Source organism: Laccaria bicolor, genomic scaffold (genome assembly GCF_000143565.1).
Source record: "Laccaria bicolor S238N-H82 LACBIscaffold_2 genomic scaffold, whole genome shotgun sequence".
Classification (NCBI taxonomy): domain Eukaryota; kingdom Fungi; phylum Basidiomycota; class Agaricomycetes; order Agaricales; family Hydnangiaceae; genus Laccaria; species Laccaria bicolor.
In genome coordinates, this window is record NW_001889873.1 from 2,536,172 (window position 1) to 2,551,799 (window position 15,628).

Below are 15,628 nucleotides of genomic sequence, written 5' to 3' on the forward strand. Positions count from 1 at the left end.
CGAGAAGTTAGAACTGTGATCGAGCTCATCCAAATCGGGACAAGATTTATGACATCGGCGTTCATTCGACTCTCTCGCTAAACACCAGTATGGACGATGCGCCTCCGCCAACAGATCATGTTCTGCGCCCACATCATATTGTGCTGCTCAGCATCATCATGCTAGCATACAAGGATCTCGAAATCAAGAAACTCCCAGCACCCTTTGCCCTGCACCTTCATCGAGTCCTTCTCAATGAAATCGCCGAGGCACATATGCTTTTCGTCAAACCCATCCGTTCTATTCTGACGCACTATTGAAGGTTGCACATCCGAAGCCACACCAAGATTTAATCAAAGAGATTGCCTCAGCTCCCAGGGCTGACTCCGACGATTGCCGAGAGTTCATGCAAGGAATCAGAACCGTTGTGGGTTTCCTGTGCAAATGCAACGCACCATCAACTAAATTCAACAGCACTCTGACATATCATCAGCTGAGAAAATGAGCAATTTTCTTGAAAGTTAGTATGTTTCCCTCTTGACCGTTGTAACTTTGCTCATGTAAATGTTCGTCAGATGTTCCTTCTCTTTTCATGGAAAAGAGCACAGAGGTGATTGTTGCACGATCTACATGTGCAATCTCGCATTGAAGACAGAATATTAGGAACATCCACGATTCGTGAGCAAGTGCTGCTTGCACGGTATTCTCCAGGCCTTATATCAGTTTTGTTAGATGCGACGATCACTTTTCGGGTACTTCTGTCGACGCTGTTATGTCAGCTATGCCAAATTGTCATTTTCTGGCCTCACCAAACTTCGCCTCGATTATCAAGCATGGTGCGCTGGAGACTCCCAAGCAGGATACGAAGCTGTCCAGAAGGACCAGCTCAACAGTGGTAATTCCATTCTTTGTTATTTGAAGCTTTTTTCAGGTCTTGATGGCAAGCAGATCTTCTCATTCATAAAACACAGACTGACAAGAAGACGTGGGCAAAGCCTGATGCTTACGAAGCGTAAGTTTTCGACGCACCGTTTTCCATTTAGCTAATGGTGTATTTTTATATAGATGGGAGAAGGGGAAAGCCGTTGGTGATGAGAATTTAGCTGCCGAAAACTTGCGGCGATTCTTTGAACAACATTTTCATGAAAACAATGACTCGTGAGTTTCTACGTTGGGCCAATGCGTAAGCTGAAAGCCCTTTTCATCAGTGGAGTGCGACAACATGCACTTCTGAATCTAGTCCAAATGCATTATACTCGCGGAGAATATGTTGCAGCCCGCAAAGTAAAGGAACCTGTTGGTTGTTACGTGACCGTTGCGTATGTTGACGCAACCCCAGCTATTATCAGAAGCAATCACAGTAGCACGAACAAGCAACGACCGGCTAACACTCCAACATTGCATAAGGCCAGTGATGTGGAGACAAGTGGATGTGCGTTTTTCTGATGTCTCTTTTTACAGCATGCTACATCGACTGCCTCCAACAAAACCTGGAGAAAGATCTTTTCTGAATGAGGTTCAACCTGATCTCCACCCTCTTGAAATCTTGTATGACATTAAAAAGCTTCTCGATGAACAAAATGTCACCACATTTTTCATCCCTAAGGCTTATCTAACCTCTAAATTTAGAATCAACCCTTGACTGTAGCTTTTGCCAAGATCTTTCAAGCCTTGGGTCTCTATGACCATTGGTTGGACGTACAGCTTGCGTTATTTGTTGAAGACCAGCAATGGGCGCAGCACGCAGTGCAGTCAGTGGTATGGAGAGAAGCAGGTGCGCATATCGAGTTGTCTTTCGCTATGTGTGTTCACGTCAATCAGGATGCGAAAAACTCGCAACCGTGGAAGAAAATATTGTGATTGCTTTCACAGATTCCGGGAGCGAGGATTCCAACAGAATCACAGTTCTCCTTAACAGATCTTATAAGGTTGCCCTTTATTTTGGGTCTTGGCAAACTAAACCAACATTCTTCACCAGAAAGCGCGACAAGGAAATTACCAAGGAAGCTTGTCGATGCTCTTGGATCCCGATGTCTGGCGTGGGCTAACCCTCCATGATTACGGGTCTTGGGCTCACCAACTTTGGCACATTCTCGCCCTTCGAGCAACCCGTCGGTTTGCCGTGTCCACAAACGTATGGGTGTTGGCATTTCTGATCGTCATTCTTTTAGAGGACAAACTCGTTTATACCGTGAATTTCTTCTGCCCAGACGACCTCTTGGGTCGTACAACGAGAAGGAATATCTCTTCAATACGCAATCAGCGGAGATGTCGCCGATACGGGAGTCCCTGCATTCTGTTCTGCAGATACGAGTGAGTGTGCATTTTGGATGAATTGATGTTCAAATTTCAATGTCAATAGCAAACCGATCAAGCCCAAACAGCAGTTGAACACCTGTTACGGGGCTTGTGGGATTCTGAGTTTCTTTGTCGCCTAAACCATTACAGGACTGGAATCATTCTCCTGGCAGATATTGGTCTTGAGTTTGGCATTTCAAAAAGGTCGAAGCGTATCTTGGAGGAAATAATGCCTCAGGTAGTACACTTCTTTTCTCCATCCTGGAGTGGAAGGTCCTAACGAAATTCCCTAGATCATCGGCGGGGAAGATCTTGAACAGCGAGCCGTCGCAGCGTTCACACTCGCTCGATGTATTATCTCGGCTGGGGGTTCCAGTGGTATGTTCGCAATACTCCATAGCTCCACTCCACTGACATCACAAAAAGCATCCGCTCTTCGTGAAGCTTTGCCTTACCTACTGATGGCGGAATCCGATCTTGAGGCTTTGGAAATCTACCGCTCCCTGAAGGATGTGCAGTATACGCTATCAGTTGTTTACTCCAATCTGGAACTGGAGGCTGAGCGGGATGAATCAGCAAAACGGCACGCCTCGACAGAATTGCGTGAGAGAGAGTTGGAAGGAGTGGTGGTCGACGAGGAATTGAAAAACATTTTTGAGCTAATTGCTTTGATTGGTGCCGCACTGGCAGATCGGTGAGGAGGTACTTTATCAGGGTATCTATTTAGTTCCAGAACTTGAGCAATGCATGCCACGTGCACGTGACAAGATTGAAGTGTTTAATTTCGTGTTGACCGTTTACTCACTCAATACTTACTTGCAAACTCGATTACTCTTCTCTCTTACAACTTCCGCACATGGATGGGCCTCCACCCCAAGAGGAAGACTTCACTTCTCTACCCATTTCCGAGAGACTTGCGCATAAAAACTGGAAAGCTCGTGTCAGTGCATATGAATCTCTCATCAAAACGTTCCAGACAACCGCTTCTGATACCGATCCCGCTTTCAAACCTTACATCAACAATATCGAGCTGATCAAGAAATTCGCCACTGATTCAAATGCGGTAGCACAGGAAAAGGGTGTGGAGTGTCTTGTGGCACTGATCAAGAACGCCGGAGAGACTGCAGCCAAAACTCGGGATGGTGTGATGCCCGCCTTGGTGGAGAAATGCCTGGGTTCTACTCGAGGAGGAACAAGAAGCCAGGCTATTGAGTTGGCGTTGCAGTATGTGGAAGTCGAAAACGGAGGGTCGGGAGTCGTGGTACGTTGCTTAGGTGTGCTGGGATTTTGAAAGTTATATTCATTCTCACCCCACTTTAGGGAGATCTTCTTCCTGGCTTGAATGCAAAACAACCTAAAGCTGTGGCAGGATGTATCACAGCTTTAAAGGAGATTGTCCGGTAAATGTCTTACGCTTCCGTCGTTCAAGTCTCCTCTCATCCACCACTCTTCAGAAATTTTGGAACACAAGCAGTCCCCCCGCCACCAATCCTCAAAGCTCTACCCAAGATATTTTCTCACAGCGACAAAACTGTCCGTGCTGAAGGGACTGCTCTGGCTCATACGATGTATCAATACATTGGTCCCGGAATTGAACCCTGGCTGGCGGACCTCAAGCCTGTTCAAGTCAAGGAGTTGAAAGAGGCTTTTGAAGCACTAGAGAAAGATGGGAAGGGGAAGGGAACCTTGAAAGCCGAGCGTTATACGCGAGCACAGGCGAGGGAACTGGAATCGGCGGTGGAAGCAGGTGGTGATGTTGATGAAATGTCGGCGGCAGCAGCGGGTAAGCATACTGATCAACACACTCTCATCAGCCAGATTAACAATCTGCTAGAACCTGAAGAACTTGATCCTCGTGCGTTCGCGGAACCCGTGGATATTGTTCCAAAACTTTCCTCGTCTCTTCAGGGTGCCCTTAAATCATCGAAGTGGAAGGAACGGAAGGAAGCGTTGGATGATTTAGCCACGCTTTTGACGTCAACGCCTCGGATCAAGGATGCGAGCGAGCTCGGGGAGCTCATCAAATCCCTGGCTTCGTGTGTCGCGAAAGACGCGAACATTAATTGTGTAATTGTGGCGGCCACTTGTCTGGAGGAGTTGGCAAAGGGTCTGAGGTCGGCGTTCGCCAAACACCACGAAGCAGTCATACCTCTCATGATAGAACGACTGAAAGAAAGAAAGGCCAACGTGACAGACGCAATTGGCGCAGCTTTAGATGCTGTATTTTCCACTGTAAGGAGATTTTACGGTATTTCATTGTGCTCTTACCAATTTTACTTGTTAGATCACCCTCCAAGAGCTGATTCCAGATATTGATAATGGACTTAAGAACAAAAATCCTCAAGTCAAGGAAGGGACATTAAAATTGTTGGGGCGATGCCTCGCCTCTGCTACATCAGCAATTCAACCCGCTCAGGTTAAACCTCTTTCCGAAACTTTGGCGGTACTGCTTGAAGACGGATACGAGGGAGCTCGCACTGAATCAGCGACATGTTTTGGTTATCTTATGAAGATGGTTGGGGAGCGTCCGCTCAACGCTATAATGGAAAATCTTGCGGATATGAGGAAGGCCAAAGTAAAAGAAGCTTTTGATAAGGCTGTCGTGAAATGTAAAGTCGGGGGTGCTCCTCCGCCGCGGACAAATGCTCCCAGCGGGTCGTCGACAGCGGTCAAAAAAGGTCCTCCTGCTGCCACCTCTTCAACGCCTGGAGAAGATGTTCCACTACCTGCGAAGAAAGCTGCAAAACCTGCCGCGAAACCCTCGGCAGTAAGTTCCTAATTTATCAAACATTTTATCCTATATAACGATTCGCAGCCCAAGAAGCCCACTGCGCCATCTAATACACCTGCGGCAGCTGCAAAGAAACCTCCGCCGGCTGCCGCCCCTTCTTCGACAAAAGCAGGAAAATCGGCTCCTTCTGTGGCCGGTTCGTTGGACACTTTTAAATACAAACACACGCCGGAAGATGCAGAGAACATTGCGACTGAACTTATTCCGGCTTCTATCCTCGCTGATTTTGGTGATGCAAACTGGAAAACGAGATTAGCTGCATTAGAGGAGATGGCAAATTGGATACAGACAGAAATCGAAACGTTGGATGCAGAAGTGGTAGTGCGCGCTCTGGCGAAGAAGGGTTGGTCTGAGAAGAATTTTCAAGTCTGTTTCGTTCAATCCCCTTCATTAATTTTTACTTCAACCACCCTTTAGGTATCCGCAAAGCTCTACGGTATCTTCGTCCTTCTATCCGAAAGATGTCCATCTTTTGGACGATCTAGTGCGGCACTTTGTATTGCACATCTCACCGAAAAGCTTGGAGATATGAAATTGAAAAAACCTTCTGGTGATGCTCTTATTGCTTTTGCTGAAAAAACTTCCCTTCAATTTGTACTTTCCCAAGGTATGTACCTCCTTGTGCCACTTAACAGCAAGGCTGAACATTCCCGGCTGCTCAGCCTATGATCCATTGACGAAGCAGAAAGCACCGAAGGTCCTCGCCGACGCTGTCACCTGGATCAGTACAGCGCTGACTGAATTTGGCATCGCCGGGTTGTCCCTTCGTAGCCTGATCGAATTTCTCAAAGGCGCATTGCAGAATTCTAATGCCGCTGTTCGAAGCAGTGCAACGAAGACTTTGGTTACGGTTAAACTGTTCGCTGGCTCAAGTGAGGTCACACAAGTTTCATGTATGTAATTTTCTGACGGTTGCTGCGTTCAGGTATCAAGGATTTTTTAGAGGACTTGAATCCCCAGCTTCTCAACACAATTACAACTGAATGTGACAAAGTGGATGGCGTTCCTGCTCCAGAACCGTCTCGAACATCCGCTGATTTAGCGAACATGGCTACCACTTCATCCGCATCGGCAAAGACAAACGACATTGACCCCTTGGATGAGCTCTTTCCCCGCGTTGAGATTGATGCTTTGCTCAAGGGGACCACCATTTTGGTTGATGCGAAGAGCGACGCCTGGAAGACCAAAAAGGAGGGACTAGAGGCCTTGCAATCAATCCTCGATCAAGGCAGCAATAAACGGTTGAAATCTGGGATGGGTGCGTAATGTTGTTCACTCGACATATATTTATGAACGGATCCACTAGGCGATATCGGACAAGTCTTGAAAGCCCGAGTCACGGATACAAATAAGGCCGTACAGACGTTAGCACTCGACATCGTCTCCCGTATAGCCACTGGGATGGGGAAACCCTTTGAAAAACATTCTCGTCTTTTTGCTCTTCCAGTATCTACCGTCCTTGCGGATCAGAAGGCGCCGATACGAAACGCAGCATTGCAGACTTTGACAAGCATGGCGACAGCTTGTGACGGTCTGGAATCCATGGTAACAGGGTTCACAACCGCTATGGAAACTTCAAACCCGTTACAAAAGGGAACTTTGTTTCATTGGATAGCTGATTGGTATGGGAATCACGAACCGTCTTCAAGTCTTGACATTCGCTCTTGGGCTCCCCTCGCCGTCGCTTGCCTGGATGATCGTAGCAGTGATATTCGCAAGGGCGCTCAGGCACTCTTACCAATCCTCATCCGGTGTGCTGGTTATGATTTTGTCATGCAGCAAACGAACTCAATGAAACCAGCATCCCGTGCAAGCGCGATACCTTTGATTCAAGCAATGAGACCTGCTGCATCCATAGATACCCCTGCGCCATCAATTGTCAAAGCCCCCGCCACTTCGACTGCAACTACACTGCCTACATCGGATAGCTCACCGCCCCAATCTCCCATTGATGTAGCAGGGGCAAAACCAACGACGAAAGCTGTCGGTGTTCGCAGAAAACTTCCGCAAGGTAGTAGTCGACCGGATTCTCGAGCAGAGAACCCTGACGCTGCCTCGAAAGTCATTCCTGGGGGTATCAAACGTCAGGGCGTACCCACAACCTCTCGGACTCAAGGCACTCAATTGGCGCCTCCGAGCCTTTCGCTTCCTTTTTCTGGTGCTAATTTGGATGCGAAAAAGGCCAGGCTATCGAAAGACGCGAATAAATGGGTGAACGAAGGTGGCCCCACTAGGAAAGATCTCGCAGAGCTTCTTCAAACTCAAATGGAATCTCACACCTCGAAAGACTTACTTGCAAGGCTGTTCAGCCATGATCATAATGCCGTCAACGATCATATTGCTGGGTTGACAACCATTGCAGAATTCTTCTCCGGAGTCTCTCCCGGTGACGAAATTACCGAACAAGTATGCCTTGCTAACATTGATCTCCCTTTAAAATACGTTTCCATCAAGGCACATGAGCCACAGCCCAATCTCATCTCTAAGTGCTTGGACGTTGTGGAAGTTATCTTAGATTTCCTTCGCAGCATAGGTTATCAATTGGTGGACCAAGAAGCCTTGTGTTTCGTGCCAACAATGGTGTTCAAGGTATTCATTGGTGCACATCCGCTCATTTGAGTTCTGACATATTTATCAGCTTGGCGACGCACGTGAACAAGTGCGGTCCCGTGTGCAGCAGATAATGCGCTCCCTTCCCAAGGTGTATGCATATAGCCGGGTTTTCGCTTTGTTGCTGGAACATGGGCTGAAGGCGAAAGTGGCCAAAACCCGTCAGGGCAGTCTTGATGAAATAGCAGGCATTCTGAAAAAGTCTGGAATGGCTGCATGCGAGCCTACGAAAGCTTTTCCCCTCATCGCCTCGCTGCTTTCCGATAAAGACCCTCAGGTTCGCAAATCAGCTTTGAATGCTCTCAGGTGAAAATTATCCTTCTTTTGTTTTTGCAAATCAAATTGACTGAAATCTTCTACCGCAGTGAAGCTTTTTCCCTCGTTGGGGAAAAGGTGTGGGCTTTGGTTGGTCCACTGTCTCCCAAAGATAAGACACAGCTCGAAGAAAGATTGCGTCGTGTACCTGGACCTAGCTCTCATGAACGTCAAGAAGCTCCTGCTCCTGCTCCAGGAGTTGCTCGTCTGACAGCCGGTGTTCCTCGTCCAAACAGCCCATCCCTTGCAGCTATCTCACGGGTAGCACGCCCCGCATCTCCTGCTCTATCAACACGTCCAGCCTCTCCTGCCCTGTCAGCCATTCCCCGCGCAGAGTCGCCCGCCCGCCCTACTCGCCTGCCAGCTAATACGCCCACTGCTGTGCCACCGTCACCCACAAGTAAAAATCGGCCAAAAAGTATGTTGCCTTCAAGGCTGGGCAAGCCTCGCCCAAATTTCTCACAAGTCCAAGCGGCTCGGTTGCCTGAAGACAATTTCACTCCGGAGTCTCAGCCGAGTCCCGAAACAGCTTCATCTCAACCTTCTGGCTCTAATGACGTTGATATTCTTCAAGGGGAGTTTACATCGCGCCCTGAGGCAGCAGATAATATCACAATCACAATATCCAGCATCCTGAGTAGTGATCCCACTCGCAGCGTGGATGCTCTCAAAAAAGTCCAAAAAATTCTCGCCATCGGACCAGAAGCTGGCCCCTCGTCGCCCACATATCGTGAACTCGCCGAACACACGGAGGGGTTGATCGAGACAATAACCCTACAAATGGCACATGTATTCGATCGTCCAGATGATCTCATACCAGACGAAAACTTCCGATTAGCAAAGCACTTAATCCAGACTCTTAACAACTTTTGTGACCATGCCTTTTTGGCAGAGTCCTTAACAGTTGAAATTCTCACTTCACTACTGGAAGAGTTAACCCTGCGTCTCCTTGAAACCGACGATAGCCACGTAAAGAAGATCAAGGATCTATCTCGATTTATCAACATGATAATCTTGCGGTTATTTGCCACTGGCCGCAGAATGTCCATATTTCGGTGAGGTTATTGCCTCGTGACTTTCTCAAACTGTTTTCTCATGCTCTCCACGTTAGGGCACTCTTTGCCCTTCTTTTGCAAATCGTGAAGCCGTTTCCAAGCAATGGCACCTCTCCGGATTCAAAGGAATCGAAAGTCGCCGAACTTGTTTTGAAATGTGTTTGGAAGCTAGCTCGAAACATCCCACAAGACCTCGGCGAAGCCCTTTTAGATCCGGTTGAATTGTTTCCCGCCATCGAACACTTCTTACAGTCGGTTCCTCCTAATGAGTGGCGCGCTAGGGCTACGAACAAAGTTCCTTGTGGCGACATGCCACTCAGAACAATTAAGGTTATCATCCAGCACGTTGTTGGTAAGCTTTGCTTATCGCTATCATCAAACACACACTGACATGATGTAGCTCACTACGGAGATGATGTCTATGAACTACTCTCTGCTGCATTTGAGGATCCATCCGCCACCATTGTATACCCTTACGTTTATCGTATTCTAAATTCAAGTCCGAAGAATAATACCGAGGTCCCCAGCCACCAAGAAGCGGAACATAGTACAAGACCTCCGTCCCCCGAGTCGAACAGACCAATATCGCCTCAAGGGACAGCATCTTCAGTACGCTCGGGCCGTCATCCACAAAGCCATGGAACCAGTCCCAGCTCATCATCTCTCAATGGCAACGGAAATTGTTCCCCTAACGCCGAAGAGCCGGACCCTGATGCGCAACTGCTTGTAATCATTGGGCATATATCCAGCGAGACGACTGGGGCCTTGCACAAAGAGGGGATTACAGAACTTCATCATTTCCTCAAAGCATTCCCTCACAAGAGACCTCGGGTCGAAAAAATGCTTGAGTCAACCGGCGCTGCTTTCAGGAAATATATCAACAGAGCATTGGCTAGCAGAGCTGCAGAAGATCAAGAGCGAAACGTTGCTGTCGCGGATACCCTCTCTAGTATGTGTTGCATCCTTTTAAACAGAGACAGAACACCAACTGATAGACTGGGCCACAGAGCTTGAATTCAACCATCCGGAACCAACCAACACAACAGCCTTGAACCCTGAAACGACGAGCCCACGATCCCCTCCACGAATCTCATCAGAATCTGCTGACCACCAAGAGAAGCTCTCAAGACTACATGACATTTTCCGATATCGATCCAGTACGACAAGCACAGGATCGTCATATGGTCAGTCGATACCCTCCGTGCCTCCCACGGGAACCTCCATCGGTTGAGGTTGGTATCACCCTCCTACCTTTTGCAATGATATTTCCATTCAAAATATATTCATCGTCTGTATACTTACTTTACATAAAAAGGCACCGAATTAAATTTGTTTGCATTCATTTGAACCAATTTGATTTTCAAGCCTTTGGCATCAATGGCATCATCAGCTTTCGCTTATTTCGGTCGTTGCAGCATTGCTCTAAAGGAACGCCCACAGCAGACTTTGAACTTTCTCTCTTTTTATATTATACCATGCTGTGCCACAATGGTGCAGATGCCTCTCTTTCTTACGATGCTGCTATGCTCTTCTGGAGAACGATTACACAAATCTTCTTCAGAGAGGTTCGGCCAAGGGGTGCCTTCAACATTCCTAGAGATGGTCCTGTTATCTTTGTTGGCGCACCTCACAATAATCAGGTATTTTCCTGCGCCAAATTTGATCAGGACTTACAACTTAGTTTCGCTTTAGTTTCTGGACCCCCTGCTTCTGAGCCTAGAGGTCTACCGCGAGACGCACAGGAAAGTCCAGTTTCTCGCTGCGGCAAAAAGCATGGAAAGAAAGGCCGTTGGCTTTCTGATTCGCATGATGGATAGCAGTCAGTAGGCGTTCGCTTCCGTTCAGCGACTCTTTAACCCTTGTCTACCAGTTCCGGTCGCTCGTGCAGCAGATTCGGCAACACCTGGGAAGGGCAGGGTCTGGCTTTCTCCGGATGACCCATGTCTAGTATTCGGTGAAGGGACATCCTTCACGACGGAATTCCCACCCCGAACTCAAATCATGTTACCCAAGTCGGTCAATTCGGCGGTCGCTGAAGTTAGCGAGGTACTTTCTGATACAGAGATGAAAATCAAACGGGAGTTTGGTGGAGAGAGCGGAAAGGGGACAACTCGTATAAGAGAAAAACTTTCTGAGATGCGTCGCGAGGGCGTCAATGGCTTGGAATACAAGAAATTGCCATATGTCGACCAACAGGAGATGTACCGTCATGTGTACCAGTGTCTAACAAAGGGAGGAAGTATTGGAATCTTTCCTGAAGGTGAGCCTTGGAGATTTGTATGCTTTTGATTGCCATGTCGAGCGTTCTTCAGGCGGCAGCCACGACCGAACAGACCTTCTGCCCCTCAAAGCTGGCGTGTCTATTATGGCGCTGGGCGCAATGGCAAATGATCCAAATGTCCGTGTGAAGATAGTTCCAGTCGGGCTCTCATACTTTCACGCACATCGTTTTCGTTCAAGAGCTGTAGTTGAGTTTGGAACTGCCTTGGATGTTCCATCAGAATATGTCGAAATGTTCAAAAAAGGGGGCGCGCTGAAAAGAGAGGCCGTTGCGAAGTTCCTCGATCTCATATATGATGGCCTCAAGACAGTGACAATCCGCGCACCTGATTACGACACTCTAATGGTAAGACAGCCGCATTCCAGGTTTAGTGTGCTTACGAGTTATCTCAGCTCATCCAAGCAGTTCGTCGATTGTACAAAACCCCAGGACAGCATTTAACTCTGGGCCAAGTTGTGGAATTGAATAGACGTCTCCTGGAAGGATACGTCCATTTCAAAGACGAACCTCGCGTACAAAATCTACGAAAGGATGTTCTCAAATACAACCGACTTGTAAGGAATTTGGGTCTCCGTGATCATCAAGCAAGTACCTGACAGTTGTGACAACCTGCCAATAACTGAAGCTCGCAAAAAGGTTCCTCGAGCCCAAAAGGCTAGCTGGAAAACTCTCGGCTTGCTGACGTATCGGATTGGGCTCCTCATCGTTTGGACAATTCTCGCTCTGCCTGGAACCATCTTGAATGGACCTATGTTCATTCTTGCATCCATAATCTCTCGTCGGAAGCAAAAAGGTTCTTTCTCCGCACTTTCATTGCATCGCTGAAATTGATTTCTTTTTCAGAGGCCCTCGCCGGTTCTGTCGTGAAGATCGCTGGACGAGACGTATTAGCCACTTGGAAAGTGCTGATTGCATTAGGTGTGACACCTCTTTTGTATGCGTTCTATGCAATACTCGCCACCATGGTTGCCATACGAGCAAAAGCCCCCCTCAAGTGGAGAATCTGGACCCCTTTTTTGGTCACCATTTCCCTACCATTTATGAACTACGCCGCCCTTAAATTTGGTGAAGCCGGAATGGACGTTCTTAAGTCTGTCTTTGGCACTCCGAACTCCCGTCTCTATGCTTGAGCTAAATTACCTTGTTTTCTTAGATCACTACCTCCCCTCATCATAGCTTTGATACCCGGGCAACAGCGTTCACTCAACAAGATCAAAACCATGAGAGTCCAGCTATCCAATGAAGTTGCTAGCTTGATCAACGATTTTGGCCCTCGTATATATGAAGATTTTAACGAGGTTCGTTAGGTACCACTCTGACACCAGTACACAAACCCTGATACCATTTTAGGCGAGAATACTTGTCCCATCTGCTAGCGTTCCTCCATCAAGTGGTGCTTCGGGTCTGTGGAGGAGGAAAAGCAGCACCGGTGCGGTAGACGCTCAAGGACTTGGGTTAACACACCCAATGACATGGATCGACGAACGTCTCTTTGGTTGGACTAAAAGTGCTAAACGGGGAACTAGTGCTTGGGGTGGATTCTCAGGCGACGAGGTAAGCCGGGTAGGGACGCCTGATGAAACGGACGACGAAGATACTGGGGACTATGACAACGTGGCCGGCATAGTCAGCGCGGCGAGCGACCAGCTTTCCGCGAGCTACACAAGCCGAAGTCGGCAGAACTCGTATGCAGATTTGCAGAGGCTCCGTATCACCCCCCAACCCCCTACCAGCCAAACCGTTCCTGTAACCGAAACAACCCCGCGTTCTACCCATCGAGCTCGGAGAGAAAGCCTCTCAGATGGCGTTCCTGTGAAGCGCCTTGCTGCTTTGGATCGCGAAGAGCAGTTTAGCGATGCCACGCATGACATTAACGTAGAGATACAGCGGGCAAAAGCACAGAAAAGTGATTAGGGACATTTCTGTTGTGTCATCCACCTCACTAGGAAGTAACGCTGAGACAATATATGTTACTTTCGTCTTACGCAGTCGTGCCAAACTCAAACTCCACCTCGAGCTGGAGGGGCTGCCCATGTGGTTTCTTTCGGCCTAGTCTTGTTGACTTTGAAGGTTACAAATGTTACAATACTATTTTTTAGATTCCTAAAAAAAACATGTGAGATGTTCCCCATGCAATAACTAGTGGATGGGTGGAAAGATAGCAAGCATAACATAGGTACGATGTGCGAACTAGGTTGTGTAGCTTTTACCGTGTCAGGATCTCTACTCCCGTTTCAGTGACCCTGGAATGATTATTAGATGTGTGCGCATGCGTGAGAACAACTTCCTGGCTCACAAAAGCGTGTCCTCAAATTGCGCACTGCGTTTGCCATCAGTAGTCGTGGCTGTCCAGTTGTCTGGCCAGTGAACGTCGCCCGAAAGGTGACCGAGATTAATCATCTGTGTTGGATGTATCAGGTGCGCTCATGTCATCATAGGACTCGACTCACGGGTTCTATGGTGAATACCTATGTACGAAAAATCAGATCGACGTCAAAGACCGCGATGGTTCCTCGTACCATCCCAGCTTTCATGGTGCCAACAGCTTTGTTTTTTGCATAATGGGGGATATTGGGTGAAGTGTGGAAAAGGTCGTTAATGCCGTGGCCAGTGTAGGTTCGCACAACGGCACACCCGTTCGCACGGGCAATTGGCTCTCTGAACACGAAACAATTGAAATGAAGTTTGGAAAATTAAGACGAGCGAACTCACATGGCTTTTCCTATGTCTCTAAACAAAGCTCCAGGCTTGCACAACTTGATGGCCTCATCAAGACACTCTCGGGTTGTGCGAATCAATTTCAGGGATTCCTCGTCGACGTTGCCGACCGGGTAAGTTTCATTCAGATCACCATGATAACCTGCGGCAAAATGATTTTAGACTCTTCATATGATGATTGCCGATAGCCTAGGCCTACCTTCATAATAGAGGGTGACATCTTCTCGGATGTGAGATCGCAATACGCAGTCAAAGCAATATTGACGCACCGATATTGACAATGTCGCCATCTCGCAGCTTCCTCTTATCAGGGATGCCGTGGCAGATAACTTCGTTTACTGAACTGATCTTGGGATGAATCTCACGCAAAAAAAATTGAAGAAGGAAAGGAACGAACGTGCAGACGGATTTTGGAAAGTTCCTATAATTCAGAGGCGACGGATATGCATTCCTTTTGATCGTCTCGTTGTGCACAACTTCGTCGATTTCGTCTGTCGTGATACCTGGTCGAACATGGGATGCAGCAATGTCGAGAACCTCTCTTGCGAGCTTGTGGGGAAAAGGAGCGTCAATTCTCAATCAAATGCGATTGGGGTCTGTTCACGTACTCGGCAAACGGTGCGCATTTTCTCCTGCTCCTCCAAACTCAGAATACGAGGAGGTTGACCTGCAAGCTTTCGTTCCGACTTGGGTATTCCTTGTAGAGAGTCAAAAATTGAGTCCATTGGCCATCGGATAACTAACCATCCGGAGCATAATCAGGACGTGGGATGTGTTCTGGCACCTGGCGGGTTGATGAGAGTGGGTATGCAGGATACACAGAACCTGTAAAGCTATAATTTGGGAATGGGTTATATGTACCATCTAATATGTGAAAGTTAGGGCTGAAAGAGGATGAAGTTGGGTGTGCGCACCCGTGTTGGTAGCTGCTGGTTTTCCCAGACTGTGGATTATTTTGTGAAGTTTCTAGAGGGCCTGTTCAGTGCTGCGGGATGTTGCCGTTTAGCATATGCACACACCCCTTCATGAGCGCTCTATTAGACGACGTTGGACTAAGAAGTGAGAAGTGGAGCCTACATCCTGCTTTGAAGCATTCTTGACCACAGTAAAAGGAACCTCGGATACCGATTCTGAGGATTGTTAAACAACAGCGAAAGCAATGACGGCGGATTACGGACTTGTTGCACGTAGGGCATTCGAGGCGAGACGGTGGATTCCCGTTGGGACACGACGAGCTCTGGCAAGCAGTGGTAGAAGACATGAGTGAGGGTGAGTTGCAACTTGCAAATTAGCTAGTCGTCACAGCATTTCAAATTTATCAAGCCAATGCTATTTGTGTATGTAAGAGTTATATCGTGAGCTGAATGTAGTTTTGCGATGGATGATACATGGAAGAACATTAGATGCAACAATAAAAAAAGAAAAAAAGAAAAAAGGAGAACGTGTTAAGTTATATGCAGTGAGGAATATGTGGCAAATATGAAAGCACTAGAACAGTCTAAGTAAGTTCAAGAGATGAGGAGGAGGAGAGCGATACAAGATAGCAATGCGGATGAGAAACAGGGTCTTTTTGGTGGTAAG

At 47.7% G+C, this 15,628-nt stretch overlaps 4 protein-coding genes across 4 annotated transcripts; 3 read left to right on the forward strand and 1 right to left on the reverse strand.

The window, feature by feature from the left end:
• Positions 1-89: 89 nt before the first annotated feature.
• On the forward strand, positions 90-2,975 carry LACBIDRAFT_305954 (uncharacterized protein; the record flags this gene model as incomplete). The annotated part of the gene is made up of 17 exons (XM_001874804.1): positions 90-248; positions 302-406; positions 454-499; positions 555-589; positions 712-874; positions 928-991; positions 1,045-1,137; positions 1,188-1,275; positions 1,319-1,386; positions 1,441-1,561; positions 1,609-1,753; positions 1,801-1,907; positions 1,958-2,094; positions 2,151-2,292; positions 2,342-2,515; positions 2,571-2,655; positions 2,704-2,975. 17 exons carry the CDS (start codon positions 90-92, stop codon positions 2,973-2,975), a joined length of 2,004 nt encoding a protein of 667 aa, XP_001874839.1.
• A 158-nt stretch (positions 2,976-3,133) lies between these two features.
• Positions 3,134-10,390, forward strand: LACBIDRAFT_229918 (microtubule associated protein; the record flags this gene model as incomplete). Its single annotated transcript, XM_001874805.1, has 15 exons — positions 3,134-3,538; positions 3,598-3,677; positions 3,732-4,060; positions 4,112-4,509; positions 4,562-5,044; positions 5,093-5,434; positions 5,486-5,675; positions 5,731-5,940; positions 5,994-6,326; positions 6,375-7,657; positions 7,707-7,984; positions 8,044-9,048; positions 9,105-9,400; positions 9,449-9,997; positions 10,056-10,390. 15 exons carry the CDS (start codon positions 3,134-3,136, stop codon positions 10,277-10,279), a joined length of 6,405 nt encoding a protein of 2,134 aa, XP_001874840.1. The 3' UTR covers positions 10,280-10,390.
• A 157-nt stretch (positions 10,391-10,547) lies between these two features.
• Positions 10,548-12,913, forward strand: G3PAT-3 (glycerol-3-phosphate O-acyltransferase; the record flags this gene model as incomplete). The annotated part of the gene is made up of 9 exons (XM_001874806.1): positions 10,548-10,688; positions 10,741-10,867; positions 10,919-11,308; positions 11,361-11,674; positions 11,722-11,913; positions 11,966-12,122; positions 12,173-12,419; positions 12,483-12,627; positions 12,680-12,913. Coding segments are annotated over exons 1-9 (1,923 nt in total), but the record flags the coding sequence as incomplete, so codon positions are not given.
• Positions 12,914-13,402: 489 nt separating this feature from the next.
• Positions 13,403-15,308, reverse strand: LACBIDRAFT_187752 (uncharacterized protein; the record flags this gene model as incomplete). The annotated part of the gene is made up of 13 exons (XM_001875344.1): positions 13,403-13,572; positions 13,626-13,729; positions 13,780-13,797; positions 13,849-13,987; positions 14,042-14,189; positions 14,247-14,267; positions 14,317-14,390; positions 14,445-14,596; positions 14,656-14,744; positions 14,792-14,911; positions 14,962-15,014; positions 15,124-15,177; positions 15,226-15,308. The coding sequence occupies 13 exons, from the start codon at positions 15,306-15,308 to the stop codon at positions 13,536-13,538; spliced, it is 1,092 nt and encodes a 363-aa protein (XP_001875379.1). The 3' UTR covers positions 13,403-13,535.
• Between the last annotated feature and the right edge of the window lie 320 nt (positions 15,309-15,628).